A 15,475-nucleotide genomic window follows, 5' to 3' on the forward strand; every position below is an offset into this window, starting at 1 on the left:
CATTTTGCAGGTACGGAGCCCCGCACCCACAGGGACAAGACTAGGCATGCAGAGGGCATGGTGCCCCAGGTGAGAAGTGGGCCATTGTTCCATCTCAGCTCTGTGCCACGCCTGAAGGCCAGTCCCCCTGAGGTGGTTGTAGGTGCCCACCCTGATTAATGAAACCAAGAGCCCTCTGGGGTGCTTTGCCTTCTGGCGTGGCCAGCGAGTGGCAGGGCTGCTAAAGAGGTGTCCAGGCCGTGAACTGCTCCCTCTGTGATGCTGCTCCGTCCTGCATCCCAGGCAGCTGGCTTCCAGCTGGACTTGCTGTCACATTAGTCCTGCTGCCCAGGAGGTGGCTGTGAAGAAAGGAATGTGATTTGCAGGTTCCCACAGGAGCTCGGGACACACAGCAGTGGAGTAGGCCCAGGCTGACGGTGACATTGGTGAATTTGGGTTCTCAATATCTCTTTGACAAATTACGTAGAAGAAAATACATTTTTCAATTATTTAGCATGCAAAATCCTCCCCTCTTCTATAAACAGGAGCATTTTACAGGCAGTAGAAGAGCAGTTCAACTACTGAACACATTTGGTTCCTTACCCAGCTCTTCCTCAGCATCACCTACTCATATGACAGCAGAGCTATTGGCATGCAAGTCCAGGGGAGGCTGTGGATACCATCGCTGTGGAAGTACCATCTATGTCTTGAATAAGCATTCTCATTAAGCAGGTATTATGAGGGAGAGGGTATATGTAAATAAATAAGTCTTAATGCATTTTTCCCAACAATTTAATAAAAGAATCATATATACAATCATAAATACAATCATCTCAAATACAACTTGTGTTCAAAGTGCCTAGCATCTACTGTCTGGAGCCATGTAGCTGTTCTGTAATACATGAGTTTGTTCCAATCCTTTACATCAAGGCAGAAAAGTTACATCCACAGCTCAAAATTACTGACAAAAGTCAGGACTAATTTTCTGGACTTGTTGTGTACACACCTCCATAGACAGTTTCTTCAGGGATATCAATTTTATTAATAAAATAATGGTCTGTGATTATGTTTAATTCTCATTGTTTCTCTTGTTCTAGAAGCAAAATAATTAAGTTAATAACAAATGTATTGTAATCTAAGCATACTTAGAAGTATTCCAGAGCCACATTTTAAACACAAAAAAAAAAAAAAGATTTGCATGCAGAGTTTTCAGCATCCTAGGCCTAATATTGCTTTAACACATATCCATGGCAGTTCTCCAGAGATACACATGGAGAACCCTTCTATGATTTCTGTGGTGTTCTGCACGACCATGGATCTTCAGAATTCTAAAAATAGGCTCAATGTGCAAATGCAAATATGAAACACATTTTTTTTCCTCTGAGTGCAAGTCTACAATTTCATGAAGATATAAAACCTTAATTTTGCAAATAGAAAACTAAAACTAAAAAAAAAAAAATTGCAAACAAATTGTACAAAAGAAAATCACAAAAGCATTGCCTTTTAAAAGGCTGTGGTCATTTTTAAATGAAAACATTATATATGAAGTACCCAGGAAAAGACCATTAGTGTTCCTTATCAGGCACATACCTAAAATGCAAACACACCCAGTGAGATGTCCCCTGCCACCACCAAGGTTGCTTTTCCCATGCTTGTACCCTCTTGTGTTAATGCTTTCTCAACTAAAATCTGTTATCTAAGTTTCCTTAAGTTAAAATAAGCAAATCATGACCAGAATAGAAACAAAACTCAGTGCCGTAAGGTTACAAAAGCAGTCCATAGTGCTAAGTTGCCTGGCAGAATTAATCCAGCACAGTCTGAACGCAGAGAACTCCTCAGTACTGACATGCTTGTGAAGATCAGTCTGTGCATGCAGGTTAAAGTTAGGCTGTCCATAACCAAACATGTACAGGAATACTGCAAGCAGCTGGTGAAAGATCGCTTGGGGTGGGGAGGCAACTTAGTTTCCACAGGTAGCCCTTGCTAATATGGCTTATCTTTCTTTTTCCCTTCCAAATGGCACAAAATTCAGGGCAAGCACTCTGCACTTGGACCTGCAAAACCTCGAGCTACTTCAGACAACACTGCCAACTGAGAAAAAAAATTCACATTCATTTTCCATCTGGCAAGTGGACCCACTGCCAGCTCATGTCTGACCCAAATGATAGACCAAATTCTGGCCACCAAAAGCAGAAAGGTAACTTTTTGTCTGACCTTGCTCTGCATTTTGCTCATTCTCAAACAGCAAATCTAACCCTGTTCCCAAAATTTCATTTCGCATGCCCAGCCAATAAGGGTCAGAGTCATTTACTGTCTCCAGCAGCTGCTGCCCATACAATGAGGCTGGAGTGGCAAGTGTCCTTTGATATCCCACTTCATGCTTTGGAAGTACCAAAGGAGGACTAGCATTACTAGCAGCAAGCAGAGGTGAACTGTGCCTCATCTGCTCGGGCTCAAGCTTAGGTTCCCCCCCATCATAACTGAAAGTGGAGCCCATCCCAAAGGGAGAAGTACCTGACTTGGCATACAAACAGTTCTCAACACCCAGGCCCTGGTTAGCATTTAAGTAGTTTAAGACAGACTTCCTGTACATATGCTCTTTAGCTGCTGGGTACTGGTGATCTGTACAAGGCTGGAAAACATCTGCATCTGAGTAGAAGCTTTCAGGAAAGGATTTCTTCAGGTGCAGATACTCCTGTGTCTGCTGCACAGGGAGCGAGAACGGAGGGACACTCCCCACGCTTCCCGCACCTAGTGGGACCCCCGTTCCCGAACAGTCCAAACCGAAGTCAGCTGGGGTCTGACCCAGCGCTCCGAAAGTGTTATCCAAGCTCCTGAAATGCATGTCGCGCCTTGAGTACAGCTGCCCCGAGCAGGACGGCGGCTGACCGCAGAAGCTCTGGCTCCCTCCTGGCAGGCCTGGCTGCGGGCAGAGGAGGCTCCGCTCTGTCCCCGGGCTCTGCTGCGCCGGGGGCCGCTCCTGGCCAGCGCACCGGGGAGCCTTCAGCTTGCCCGGCCTGGCGCAAGCGGCGGCTTCGCTCTTCTTGTGGTTTAGCTGCCGGGCTCTCCTGTTCTGGAACCACACCTGCGGGACCGGCAGAGATTGAGTACCCCGGCCGCCAGGGAAGCCGCTCCGCCACCCGCCCGTCCTCGCTCCCAGACCGCCCCTCTCACCTGGATCCGTGACTCGGGGATCTCGGTGAGGCCGGAGAGCTGCTCCCGCAGGGCGATGCCGGGGTACGGCTCCTTCTCGAAGGCGCGGACCAGCAGCTCCAGCTGCGCCTTGCTGAAGGTGGTTCGCTTGCGCCGGCCGCCCTCCCGCCCCGAGCTGGGGCCGGCGGGGAGCTCCCGGGGCTCGCCTGCGGGGAGAGAACGGGGAGCGGCGGTCAGCGGGGCCGGCCAGCATCCTCCTGCCCCAACGCCGCCAACGCCAACACCGCCACCAATACAGCCACCACCAGTACAGCCACCAACATCGCCACCACCAATACAGCCACCACCAACCCTGCCACCAACATCGCCACCAATACAGCCACCATGAAGACTGCCACCAATGCCGCCACCAAGACCCCCGGCTCCAGCCCGCCCGGCGCGGCTCACCGGCGGGTCCGGGGCTGGTGGCCAGGCTGGCGGAGGGGAGGCTGGAGGGGACCAGGCTGGCGGAGGGGTGGCTGGCGAGTTCCATGCTGGCCGAGGTCTGCGGGCGGTGGAACGACACTAGCTGCTCCGTGCCTTAATAGCTCTCCACCCCGGCCCTTAGCGACCCCCACCCACTGGGCCCGGCCCCCGCCGGGGCTCCGAGGGTGACTCAGAGCCATCTCCCACACCTCCATTGTCATCCCATCACCAAAATACACATAATGAGGGCTCGTCCCATCAGAGGAGCCAAGGTGTCTCCCAGCGAAGTCCCCGCTGCTGCCACCAGCCCATCCACCTTTTTTTAATTCAAATGGAGAGCGACTAATTTAATGAAGAAATCTTCCACCTTTGGTTCAGCTCTCTGAGGGAGCTCCCCTTCTCTCTGCACTGCAGGCCTGGAGCTCTGCTGGAAACCTGGTGTTCCCCAAATTCAAGCAGGTTTCCATACTACCCTTCTCCTAAAGGCAAACCATCCCAGTTCTTACTGCACCCAGGTGACAAGTCCTTGTTTTCCCCATTTGGTTACCCTGCTCCTATTCCCGTCCAAAGGACGTTTCTCATCAGCTTTACTGCAGGAAATAAAATGCTGGTGTCTTTACTAGACATTGCATCAATACCCAATGTTCACAGTAAAGGACAAAACCTCCCCCAGCACACTCTGAGGTCACCCAGGTCAGATGGAGCAGTGTCTCTCCAGACTACATGCTGAAGAGCTCAGCAAAGTCTTCCTTTCCTAGGAAAGCTTTTTTTTCTCTCCAGACAGCTCTGCTCATCCAAGTCAGGTACAGAACAAGCAAGGTCTGTGCCCAAAGTGAAATCATGATCAACATATTAATTCAAAAGAGTGGCCAGAGATATCATTTAAGAGAGCCAAGGGTGACATAAGGGACTTACAGGGAGCAACAGCTGGAACATTGGAAAGGATTAGATGTTAGAAAATAAGAAAATCAATTAGGCAGTGTAATAATTTGTCAAATGAGGCCATTAATGGCTATCACTGAAGGTGTTCAAGAACAGCAACATCATTACATCATGTGTTTTTCTTCTCAACATGTCCCCATTCATTTTTCAAATTTGGGACCCACTCCAGCTTGCTGTGAAGCTGAAGGGTAGAGGGACAAAATGTGTGTGAGCTGGTACATACTTTGCATTCTGTAGGGACCAGTGCACCCATCATCCATACTGCCACTTCTGGGTTGAGCCGCACAAGGGTTTTAACACCACACACACCATCACAGTGCTTCACTACAAAATGTTAATGTCCTTCCACACAGGAAGGACAGTCAGCTCCTATGAGTCTAGTACTCCAGAGGCCGGATTCCTTTAGCTTAGATTAGCTCTGTCCTTGAGGCAAGATAAATGTCCTCAGAAAACACTACACTTAAATAATATTTCCAAGCAGAAGTGCATATGAAGACATTGAGAATTTCAGAGGTATGACAGCAGAAAGAAGTTCAAAACATCTGGAAACAACAGTTTAAAGCAATTTCTCAGTACTTCTCCCCTTTCTTATACCTTAGCACCCCATAAGCCTGAACTGTCATAGCAGAAAACCATCCCACAATTTTTTTTTTTTTCCCTTTGGCTCCAGAATAGTCTGGAGTTTTTCCTGTCCATGTAAACAGTAAAATTTGTATTTAAGCAAGAATTGTCATATGGGAGAAAGGAAAAAATATGTCAGGTGGAAAATGGTTCAGCAGTTCTAGGTAGAGTCAAGAGGTGTTTCTAATCCTTCAGGTTTATTTAACTTCTGTTTTTCACATACATGTGAAGGTAGGGGTGGATGAAAGCACAGATACAAAAAGCAGACTTATAAAGCTTGGGGGCATAGTTTTATTGACAGCATTCACTACAGCAAATTCACCTTCAGATCTTGATTCTTGTTCTAAGCATGAAGGGTTCATCTCTAGCTGCCTTGAAAACCCCACAGGGCTTTGCACATAGTCATGCACAAGCCATCTCCAGTGCACTCTTGGCTAGCAAAGCTCATGCAGCTGCTCCTTAAAAAAACCTGATTTTTTTTTCTCCAATTTAGTTTTTGGCAAGCTTTGTTCAAGCATTGGCATGGGATAGGGATGTACAGGGGCAAATGGTAAGAGAGAATTGGGGAGCCTCAATTTGAACTGCACAATAAAGTATGGAATTGCATATGACCTTTCCATCTCTCTGCAATTCCAATACAACTGTCCATGGGGTACATGATACAATGGATCAAGGATACCAAGGATGTTTGCAGGGTACAAAGAGAGATTATTAATTCAGTCTGAACAGAGGGAATGCTAGAACAAATGCTTAAATTTTTCTTTCTGGATTTCCAGTTTTTATGGCAGAAAATATCATCTCATGGGACTAACTACAACACAAAGCTGCCCCTGTAGGCAGCCTGCAATATTGAGCCCAGAAGAGCAGGGAAACCTCCTCCCCAACACACACATACACACCTTTTAGACACAGCCAGTGCAGAAGAGATAAGAAGGAGCCAGCAGAGGCTTGCACAGACTTGCACTGCTTGCTAACAGTGACTGTCCACCACTACTAGCTGGCTCAAATAGAACATGCTTTTGTTAACATCCCCTAGCTATAGAGAGAGCAGTTCACACTTCCCCAAGTTATTGTTTGAGGCATTCTGCCAGGCAGCCCCTTTACACCCTTAATTTTCAGAGATTTTCTTTGCAATGCTAATTGATAGAGATTGCAGAGTTTTGTTTTTAAGTCAGATTCCAGGAAAGAAGATGACAATCGTTGCCTCCCCCTCCTTTTCCTCCTTTTCTGCTGAGGCATATGGACTTGGCTGACATAAGAGCTCATTTCTGCCACAGCTGCAGTTTGACCATACACTAATCCATCAAGAACACTGACCAGCCCTTGCTGTCCATGTTCTCTTGGCATCTTCATGCTGTTGCATGTCAGTGATAAAACAACTGTTTGTGAGCTCCTGCATCTCTTCTCTGAACTCTATCAGGAAAATAGTATTCTCATCCCTACTTTTGGTTCATTTCACAAACTGAGAAATGGGAAGAGTGTGGGAAAAGAAGCAGGAATACCCAGAGCAGCATGCTTAACAAAGCCAGCATCTCTTTGGTTCATAGATTGTCTTCAGACTTCCACAAAAATCCACAGAATTTCTCTATACATTTAAATAGAGTCCAAATGTGGAAACCCACTCTGCCAAGGTTCCTTTATGCCAATTGTGATACAAGTGCATCTACAGAGGAATCCAAATCACAGGTGGGATATGCTAAGAACAGAAATTAAGGATATGTAAGTAAAGGGCATTTAGGAGTGACAACAATTATTAGACAAGGACTAGCCACAGTGCTCTTTAAAATGGCTCTCGTAAAAAGGTTTGCACCTATCCTACGCAGGGCACTGGAAGCAGCTCTGTTCTCTCTCTCCAGAGCAGCCCTCGTGTCAGGAGTTGCAAAGGTGGCCCCAAAGTCATGCCAACATGAGTGGTATGCTGAATCACCCAGTGCAGCAGGGCTCTGGCACCAGGCGCCTGCCTGGGGAGTCTTAGGACAAACACCCTACAGAATCCCTACATCAAACATTTTCTAGGGCAGTACAATGCTATTGATGTTTGAGCAGAACTTTCATCCTGAAGCAGGCAAGATCAATTTCACTAGTTGGTCTTCAGACATTAACACCTCATAAAGAGGATGCTCATGCCCTGCTTATCTGGAATGTGTCTTTAATTATCTTTTGGTACTGCCTTTTGCAGCCCATTACTTACCAGTCAACACTGCTTTAATTATGGGCTTGGCAGTAACAGGCAGCTCTTACAACATTGAAATAAAAATGCCAAAAAACAACCCTGGTGAATTGCAAAGAGATTTCAAATCATGTTCAAATGGAAAACGGTGGAATTCAGCAAAGCAGCATGGATTCTCATTCACAAAGATTTCATACCATGAGCAGCACTCTCATGGCCAGGGGCACCCAGGAGCCCTCCAGAGAACATGAACAGACAAGTGATGGTTGTGCTCTCACCTGTTCCTCAGAGAAAGGAGCACTTCCAGCAGCCTCACTTGCTTTGAAAAGTGTCCAGACATGTCCAGTGTTATGGTTGCCAGCAGGATAAGCAGGATGGAGGCACATTTTGCACCTTGAGCAAAAAGAAGGCAACATTTATGACAATCCTTGCTTTTCAAGAGTATCCATTCCCCAGTCCAGAACTGGCTTTTGAGAGAGCTGTCACCTGCACTGAGCTTTCCCTTACAGTAAACACCTTTGTTATGCCAAAGCATTGCTCTAGTCTTTTCTCCTACCAGAAATAAATGTTGTTTCTAATGCTTGAAAGTGGAGGCAAAAAATATTGCTGAAAAACACCACACACTTTTGAAACATAGCAGGCTTGCTCATAATTCACTCTAAAACCTATAGATTGCAAGGTGAAAAAGGCATTAGGCCAGTTCCAGATAACTCGGAATAATCTCACGCTTTAGTATTTCTTATATTTAACTCTTTAAATATTAAAATCTATGGAACTGATTGTAATGCTCTGAAATCCAGGAAACTGATAAAAAATGTCCTACCTCCAAGATCAAATGTCTATCTCACCTGATACTTAACTCTTCAGCAATGACAAAAACTGGATACCTGCCAGGGAAGGTAGGAATCTATAACCAGCTTAGTAAATGACATACTGGTAATTTTACTTGGAAATTTTGAAGGCCTTGGTAATTTTCAGCCCAGAGTTTCTATTTAGTGAATTTATTCAGTTTTTCTCTGAATGTACGTAAAATTTTAGCTTTCAGAGCATCCTCTCACTAGGACATGTTATGTGAAACAACACTTAATCTCCTGTGTTCTGAATGTGCAACCTGCTAAAATCATTTGGTGCCTGCTGCTGCCCACCCAAGAATATGGAGTGACTTTCACTGATTTCATCAGTTCATACTGATCATTTTTTCATCAAACCCCTTCACTCTCTACCTTCAGCCACCTAAGTTCCAGACTGAAGAATCCCATTGTGCTAGGTGACCCATGATTATGTCCCCTATGGTAACTGCTCCTTGCCTTCATCATTCACATTGTCTTTTCCAGAACTTTTTCTGGTTATGCTGCTTCCTTCATGAAAAAAGAACATAGAGTGACTCAGAATTTAAGATGTAGAGGAATCATGGTATTTTAACTATTATGAAGGTAATGTGCAGGTTTTTTTCCAGTGCTTTCCTAACAGCTAACATTTGCTTAGTCTTTTTGACCCTCACTGAACTTGCATTCTCATAGAATAATCTATCAAACTCCAAAATCTCATTTCTGCATTGTAACAATAATCTGTTGTGAAACCTGAGAACAGTTCCTTATGTGTACTGTCACTATGCTGCTTACTGGCGAGTTTTTGAGTCCCATGTTAATCTTGAAATAAATTGTCATCCCTGTCAAAAAGAAGGCTGCCTTAAATTTTAAAGGAAGTAAGACCCCAGATAAAACTGAAGTCAAAGTATTTGTAAAAATTGTATCTCTTATGAAGTGATAGCCCAGCAGTACCCAATAATGTGTCCTGCTCTGGTGGAGGAAAGTCTGTGTTCTGTGGGACAGACCTTCCTCCCACAGGCACACAGAACACTAATCTGCAGTTTGAACAGGCTGAGCCTCAGCCTGCAAAGGGTTAGGATGACGACAGGGAAGGACAAAGCAACAGAACAGTCTGCACCAGTGCAGGAATGGGCTGGAGTAGGATTTCCCTTTTCAATAAACCTAATGAATATATTATCAGTATTCTTGACCCCTTTGAGCACACAGTAGAAAAGCCACACAGCCATGTAGTAGCAAACCTGTGGCCACTAAAATCCTGCCTCAGGAAACTTAAAAAATTGTGGATAAAATATCCTCCAGAAATCCAGCCTGGGCCTCCAGAGGGTTACTGAGCTCAGTTCAGTCTGGCAAGCCCTCGCTTGCTGCAGCACCACTGAGATGAATATGATCTCCTTTAAATGTGGTGGTATTTCATGCCCAGTACAGTCAGGCTCACAGGCTACATTACTTTATGGTAATCCTTTTCCCTGTACTCTGAGCTGTCTCCTTCTATGTCTCCTTTCCTTTGGGAGAAAGTGTCTGTCATTGTCCTCACCTGTGCTGTTTGTGTAACTGCAGATCCATCCTGTGACTGATCAGCTCCAGAAGCACTACTTGACTCTTGGCACCCAGGAGGATCAGACCTCTGCACTGAAGACGCTTTAGGAAAAGGACTATCTTTTTCTTGTGCCTTAAGCACACCCACATGATACTATAGAAATACAACAAATCTCAACATCATAGTCTGCTGAACTTGATTATGATAACTAGTCACCTAAAGACCAGTGAATTTGGCCTTAGGGCTAGTCTGCTGAAACTGGAGACAAGTTGTCTGGAGTCTTCTCCCTGTTTAAAGAACTATTGCTCTAACCTCTCTTGTCAATCCTATTCCTCCTCCCAAATGACATCCCCACCCATGTGGCTGTAGTGAAACATGCTTCCCACCTATCCCACCCATCTGCTAGTAGTGAGTGACCCCATTTCTTTGCTAGATCTGTGCTGGATTTTTTCTACTGCACTTAGTTTTTCCATCACAATATTCCTATTCCAGACACAAAGGAAAAAGTACTCATGACTAGAAAACTGTATTAATTGACATGACTTGTTCATTAACTGAGAAGCACAGAAAATATCCATTAATTGTTCCCAATGGACCCTCAAGAACAGTAAACTAAATGGAAGCCTTTCCTTTTTCTCAACACCGTACTCTGTGTTTACTGCCATATGCCTGGCAACATAAAGCAGTGTCTTTCCAAACAGAAAATAGTAATAAAGGGTTAAGAATTCCTTCAGAGACAAAGAAGAAATAGTGTCAGATACCAAACACCGTGTATTAAAATACACATGCACTGTCATGAAGTGGTTAAAGGACAGAACAAGGCATCAAAATGCTGAGGGTTTGCCGGAGATTTACTCCTTCATCTTGTTACAACCACTGTATCTGCAGTTGGATGCTGGTGTGCAGAGTCATGGCCCTGGATCTGTATGAAATATGCTTTTGAATAGTCTAAGCTACTCAGGTTTTTCCAATATGACCAATATGAATAAGGCTGTCTGGTCACAATTTATCCTTGCAAAGTACATTCTGTTTTATTAACTACCCTCCCCAAATGACATAAAATCTTTTTTTGTTCCCATACCTTCCAAAAAATCTTGTCAAATACTTATAGTTCATCTTGTCAAATACTTATAGTTCATATCCAGTTTTTAAAATTCCACCAATTCCATGCAGCATAAATCCAACATTTATTAACTGAGATTTCAAATGGATGTTACTTGTTAATATTTGATTTTTTTAAGCTATCTCACATAATAAAAAAGACATCAGAGATGTCCACAAAATATTTTTAATAGGACTCAGGTTACTGACTTCCAGCAGATATGGGTAAAAACAAGTAGAAAACTGTAAACTGCACAACTGTGGTCAAAACTGAAGCTCCCTGTGTGACCTGGATTTCAAACTGCTGAGCCTTGACTGTTTCATTACAAAGGTTTATTAAGGCAGTGTTGGTTAAAGCACATCATGATAAAGGTGGCTGTTTCACCTTCCTCCTCCTCCTTTTTAATAAGAGAGAAAACCCCACAGTGATATTAGGCTGAGCATGTGGAACTCTGGCATAAATTCACCTCTAAAATGCACAAACTGAATTTGTAGTAAAATCAATGAGAATCTCATATGTTTGTAACTTAAAGGTGTTACCTTGTTCTTAATCTTTGCAAATAATAAGGTATTTGGCTGGCACCTTTATAGCTGACAATCTCCAAGACTTGAAATATCCTCATAATTGTGTTTAAAATATGATAGAAGTAGTTTTATCAAACATCCAAGGAATCCAATGACAAATGGAAAGGATACAGCAGACATATGTAAAGATTAACTCACTCCAAGTTGCAAAGGCTATTCACCACAGCAACAAGCAGAATTATTATAGCACATTGTTTCTTCTTATGCACATCTCATTACACTCAACATTTCCTGTAAGTATGGGGATCTGCTGAAAATCTTGTCCATTAACCTCAAAAATTTAATGCTTGTCAAATTGCAACACAAAATATTTTAAAAGACCATAGTTTTCCTTAGCTTCTCTAGTCTTAGAACTAAAATATTAAGGTGATACAATCCTGAGTCCCCATTAAAAATTAAAAATTACATTCAAAATGACAGGTTAACTAGCTACATTAGGAACCAAACATTAGGAACATTAGGAACCGCTTGCAACGGTTTCATTATAGCATTGTGCCATTTAGCTCTAATTAAAAAAAGTCCTGTTGATAATTCTTTTTCCTTAGGTAACTTTCCCTGAACACATCCCATCTCTTTTATACCAGCTTCAAATCCAGTTTAAAATTGGCTCCAGTTTATTTCCAAGTAACTTCCTAAGAAAAGCCCAATCCCTAAATCCTTGCTGTTTAAACAAGTCACATCACTGACCCTAGCACGATGACTCATGCCATAAAATTTGTTCTGAATTTGTCGAATCCTCCCTCCCCCTTCTCCGTTTTTTAAAGAAATTTTAAACGACAGAGAAGAACTAACGTGTCTCTATCTGTTCTCTGGCATCCACCAGAACACCAAACAAAAGAGGCCGACTACCTGGCAAATACCCTTTGTACTTCCCGATGGAAGTGAGATAGCCAATATCTCTAAGTTAGAGATAGCAAATGTTTCTAAATGGGGAGGGAACAATTTTCTCCTCTAGTAGGTACAACAGGAACGTTAGTATTTGAAAATTGAAGAGAGCGATCTATTGATGTAAACAGCATGTGAAATGAGCCAGCTTTGTCTCAGGGATTAAGCAGAAAGAATGCACAGATCCATCTGGTTGTTTCAGTAGAATTAACCCATCTCAGTGTACACACCCAGTCACTGTGGAGACTTCGGGACCCTCCTTCAGTAAAAAATATAATTTTTTAAAATTAATGTAGCTGTCTTTGAAACCTCAAAGAGGATCTTTTGTCCCATCCTCGTGGTACTACGTGGTTTTATACTTCATCTGTTGATTTTATAAATAACATCTCTTTCAGTTTTAGATTCTTAATAAATACTTGAGTGCTTAATACCAACCTAATTTAAATCTAAACCAAGTAATACAAATGCAAGGGAAAAAAGTTTGTGTGCAATTAAATTATAAAGGAATATGGTTTTTTTTTCTTTCCAACTTTTTTTTTTTTTTTTTTTTTTTTAGGATTATGCTTTCCCTCTTTTCTATGGCCTCGACTAGTATCAAAACAGACTCAGTTTAGCTATTTGTGCAGCCTGCAGCAGGGTGTAGCTGGGTTAGCACATCTTCTCCAGAGTTTACAGAGCCTTGTCATGGGGCTGGCAGTTTGCTGATGCTCCCTACCAATATCTGCATGTTCTCCAGCACAGGAAAGGCCTGAGAAGGGACAGGGAGCTGTGGCAATCCTGTCACAACTGGCATGTGTGTTCCAAACTACAGCTCTAAATCTGGCTTTGGTAAGCATGGCCAGAGCTGCCTGCTCTCTGCACTCGGCCTTGGTGGTGTTCTGGGGTGTGTGGCATGCTGCTGAAAGCACTTTTTGGCACTGACCAGGATAAAAGGAAAGGAAATCAAAGTAGAAATTTCAGAAGTTATGGTGAAATAGTTTTATTTCCTGTAAACTCAGCAAAGTGAATTTGTTCTGCATTTTTGCAATAATTCACATAACAGTGTTTGGGATTTGTTGTTTCCAGTTTATTATACTTGACAATAAATGTCAATTCACTGACAAATAACATTTCCAATGCTGAAGCCACAAAGATGACTAGTCTGTCAAAAATATGAGGGTAGAATTGCAAACCTTCACTAAGTACAGTAGAGCAAACTTTTCAGCTACTCTGGGAAATGATTCCCTCAAAATTAATAATCAGATGTACCTAACAACACCAAAGAAACACAAGAATGTTTAATCACTGAAATCTATGGACTTTCTCTTTTATTACACCTTCAAAGTAAGACAAAATGCCCCTTGAAAAGTATCCTATAAGTAAGTGCAAGTCACTGACCTCTATTCAGAGAAACAAGATAATATTTAATGGCCAGACTAGATGATGAAGGTCTTCTGGCTTTAAATTATTAAAACTGGAACTATATTCAGCTTCTTAAATGCTCTAAAGACTCCTCTCTTTGTCAAGAGAAATAACCTGTTTTAAAAAGTCAGGTCAAGGATGCTGTCCTGGATTAGAAATGGAATCTCTAAATGACCCCCAAAAAGGTCTGGGCAGGGAGTTGTCTTCATGAGCTATTCCACATTCAGGTCCAAGTCTGTTGAGATGGCCCAGGCTGGTACAGCTACCCATGACAGTCAACGGGGCTGGCAGCGAGTGGGAGCTGCTGCCACACATGAAGCTGGAAGAATATCACTTAATAAAAAGACATATCAATTATTTTTTGCAATAGAGGAAGAAAAGTAAGCCAGCTCCCTGTCCTCTGCCCATGATGTCACAGTGCAGGCGGTCCTCACTGGAGTGTATGGTGTCTGACCCCATCTGGCCAGCAAGGTGAGACTAACACGGGAAATGCAGCAGCAGCGCCTGGCGCTGACAGCCCGAGCCTCTGCTGTGCATGCACTGCCCTCTGCAGTCTCCGCCGCGCAGCAGCGCCCATCGCTCCAGCCCTGGGCTTGTCTGCACGCCCAAACACGGGCCTGGCTGTGACCTTCGGTGCTGGCGCGGGGACAAGGTGGGCTCTCCTTGTGCGGGGCAGCCCCAGGCCCTCCTACCACAAAGCTCGGACCGTCTCAGGGTCTCAGCACCACCTTTGGACACGGTATTACAGGGAGACAGAAACAATTGTGTACAATGTTCTAAAGAGGAAGAAATAAACTAATAGGCTACAAAAAACCAAACCCAACTTAAACAATCAAACCCGAGAGAAAAAAAAAAACCACAAAAAGTTTAATTTTAGAAATTTCTCCCAGATGTTATGAAATAAGCGGGGCCACACACTCTTCTCTCCTGCATCACCAAAATAACACAGGGAAATTTATTAATCAGGTGTAATTCCACATAGCCAACCTCACTGGGTTCTGTAGATGGGATTCCCAGCGACAGTTGTATCACAGCAGGAATTTTTTACCAAACTCTCCTGTAATCTCCAAAGAACACCCCCCCCCCCCCAAAAAAAAAAAGGACAAAAAAAAAGGGAGGGCGGGGAGGGGAGAAAGCACAGGCATGTCATTAACACAAAATTAACAGAACAGCGTGTTTAGCCTTCAGGCAAGGAGAGAGAAGAGCATAGTCAACATTTTAGTGTCTCTACACTGTCAGTCAAGCCAAGCAAACAGATAGCAAAGCTCAAAGGAAAGTATAAACCCGCCCAACCCACCTCCCAACATTTCTACCCCTGAGCACCTGTCCCAAGGCCCTGGTGACTCATTACCGAGACCACATTCCCAAAAGGGCAGAGAATAGAAAATGCTGCGCTCAGTACGCTTAGAATCGCTAGTTTTCAAAAAGATAGATACTCTGTACTGTTCTAGGTAACGACTGAACTTTTCATCGGTAGGAAGGTCAATAGCTGCTCACTTCACCCCAGCAGCGAGCGCCACCGCAGCCTGTGCCCCCGGGTGTGCTGCGGCAGGGCCAGGCACGGCCCCGCGCCCGCCCGGGTGGCACCGGGGACACGGCCGGGAGCCGCCTCCGCCCCGCTCGGTGCCACGAGAGGGCGCTCCGGCACCCGGGCCCGGGCTCCCACTTCTGTGCTGCTCCACGCTGCGTTCGGTACAGAATCGCAGAATCGATTAGGTTGGGAAAGAGCTCCGAGGCCACCGAGTCCAATCTATGACCGAATACCACCACCTTGTCAACTAGACCATGACACTGAGACATCGTCTT

General features: G+C 44.2%; 1 protein-coding gene across 1 annotated transcript; it reads right to left on the minus strand.

The window, feature by feature from the left end:
• Positions 1-2,125: 2,125 nt before the first annotated feature.
• On the minus strand, positions 2,126-3,664 carry LOC148183772 (uncharacterized). The gene is made up of 3 exons (XM_088059737.1): positions 3,561-3,664; positions 3,154-3,505; positions 2,126-3,064 (listed from the first exon to the last, which is right to left on the minus strand). Exons 1-3 carry the CDS (start codon positions 3,662-3,664, stop codon positions 2,126-2,128), a joined length of 1,395 nt encoding a protein of 464 aa, XP_087915863.1.
• Between the last annotated feature and the right edge of the window lie 11,811 nt (positions 3,665-15,475).

The sequence above is a fragment of the Pseudopodoces humilis genome, chromosome 9 (genome assembly GCF_049639895.1).
Source record: "Pseudopodoces humilis isolate 2021_Gansu_Grassland_sample_001 chromosome 9, ASM4963989v1, whole genome shotgun sequence".
In the NCBI taxonomy this organism is placed as follows: domain Eukaryota; kingdom Metazoa; phylum Chordata; class Aves; order Passeriformes; family Paridae; genus Pseudopodoces; species Pseudopodoces humilis.

What these genes read in the sequence shown, in the direction of transcription:
- LOC148183772 (XM_088059737.1), bottom strand. Translation starts at nt 3,664, where the DNA reads ATGGAACTCGCCAGCCACCCCTCCGCCAGCCTGGTCCCCTCCAGCCTC. An exon ending in GGTGAGCCGCGCCGGGCGGG is followed by an intron (nt 3,506 to 3,560) that starts CTGGAGCCGGGG and finishes TGGTGGCTGTAT; the next exon opens with TGGTGGCGATGTTGGTGGCA. An exon ending in TCCCCGAGTCACGGATCCAG is followed by an intron (nt 3,065 to 3,153) that starts GTGAGAGGGGCG and finishes CCGGTCCCGCAG; the next exon opens with GTGTGGTTCCAGAACAGGAG.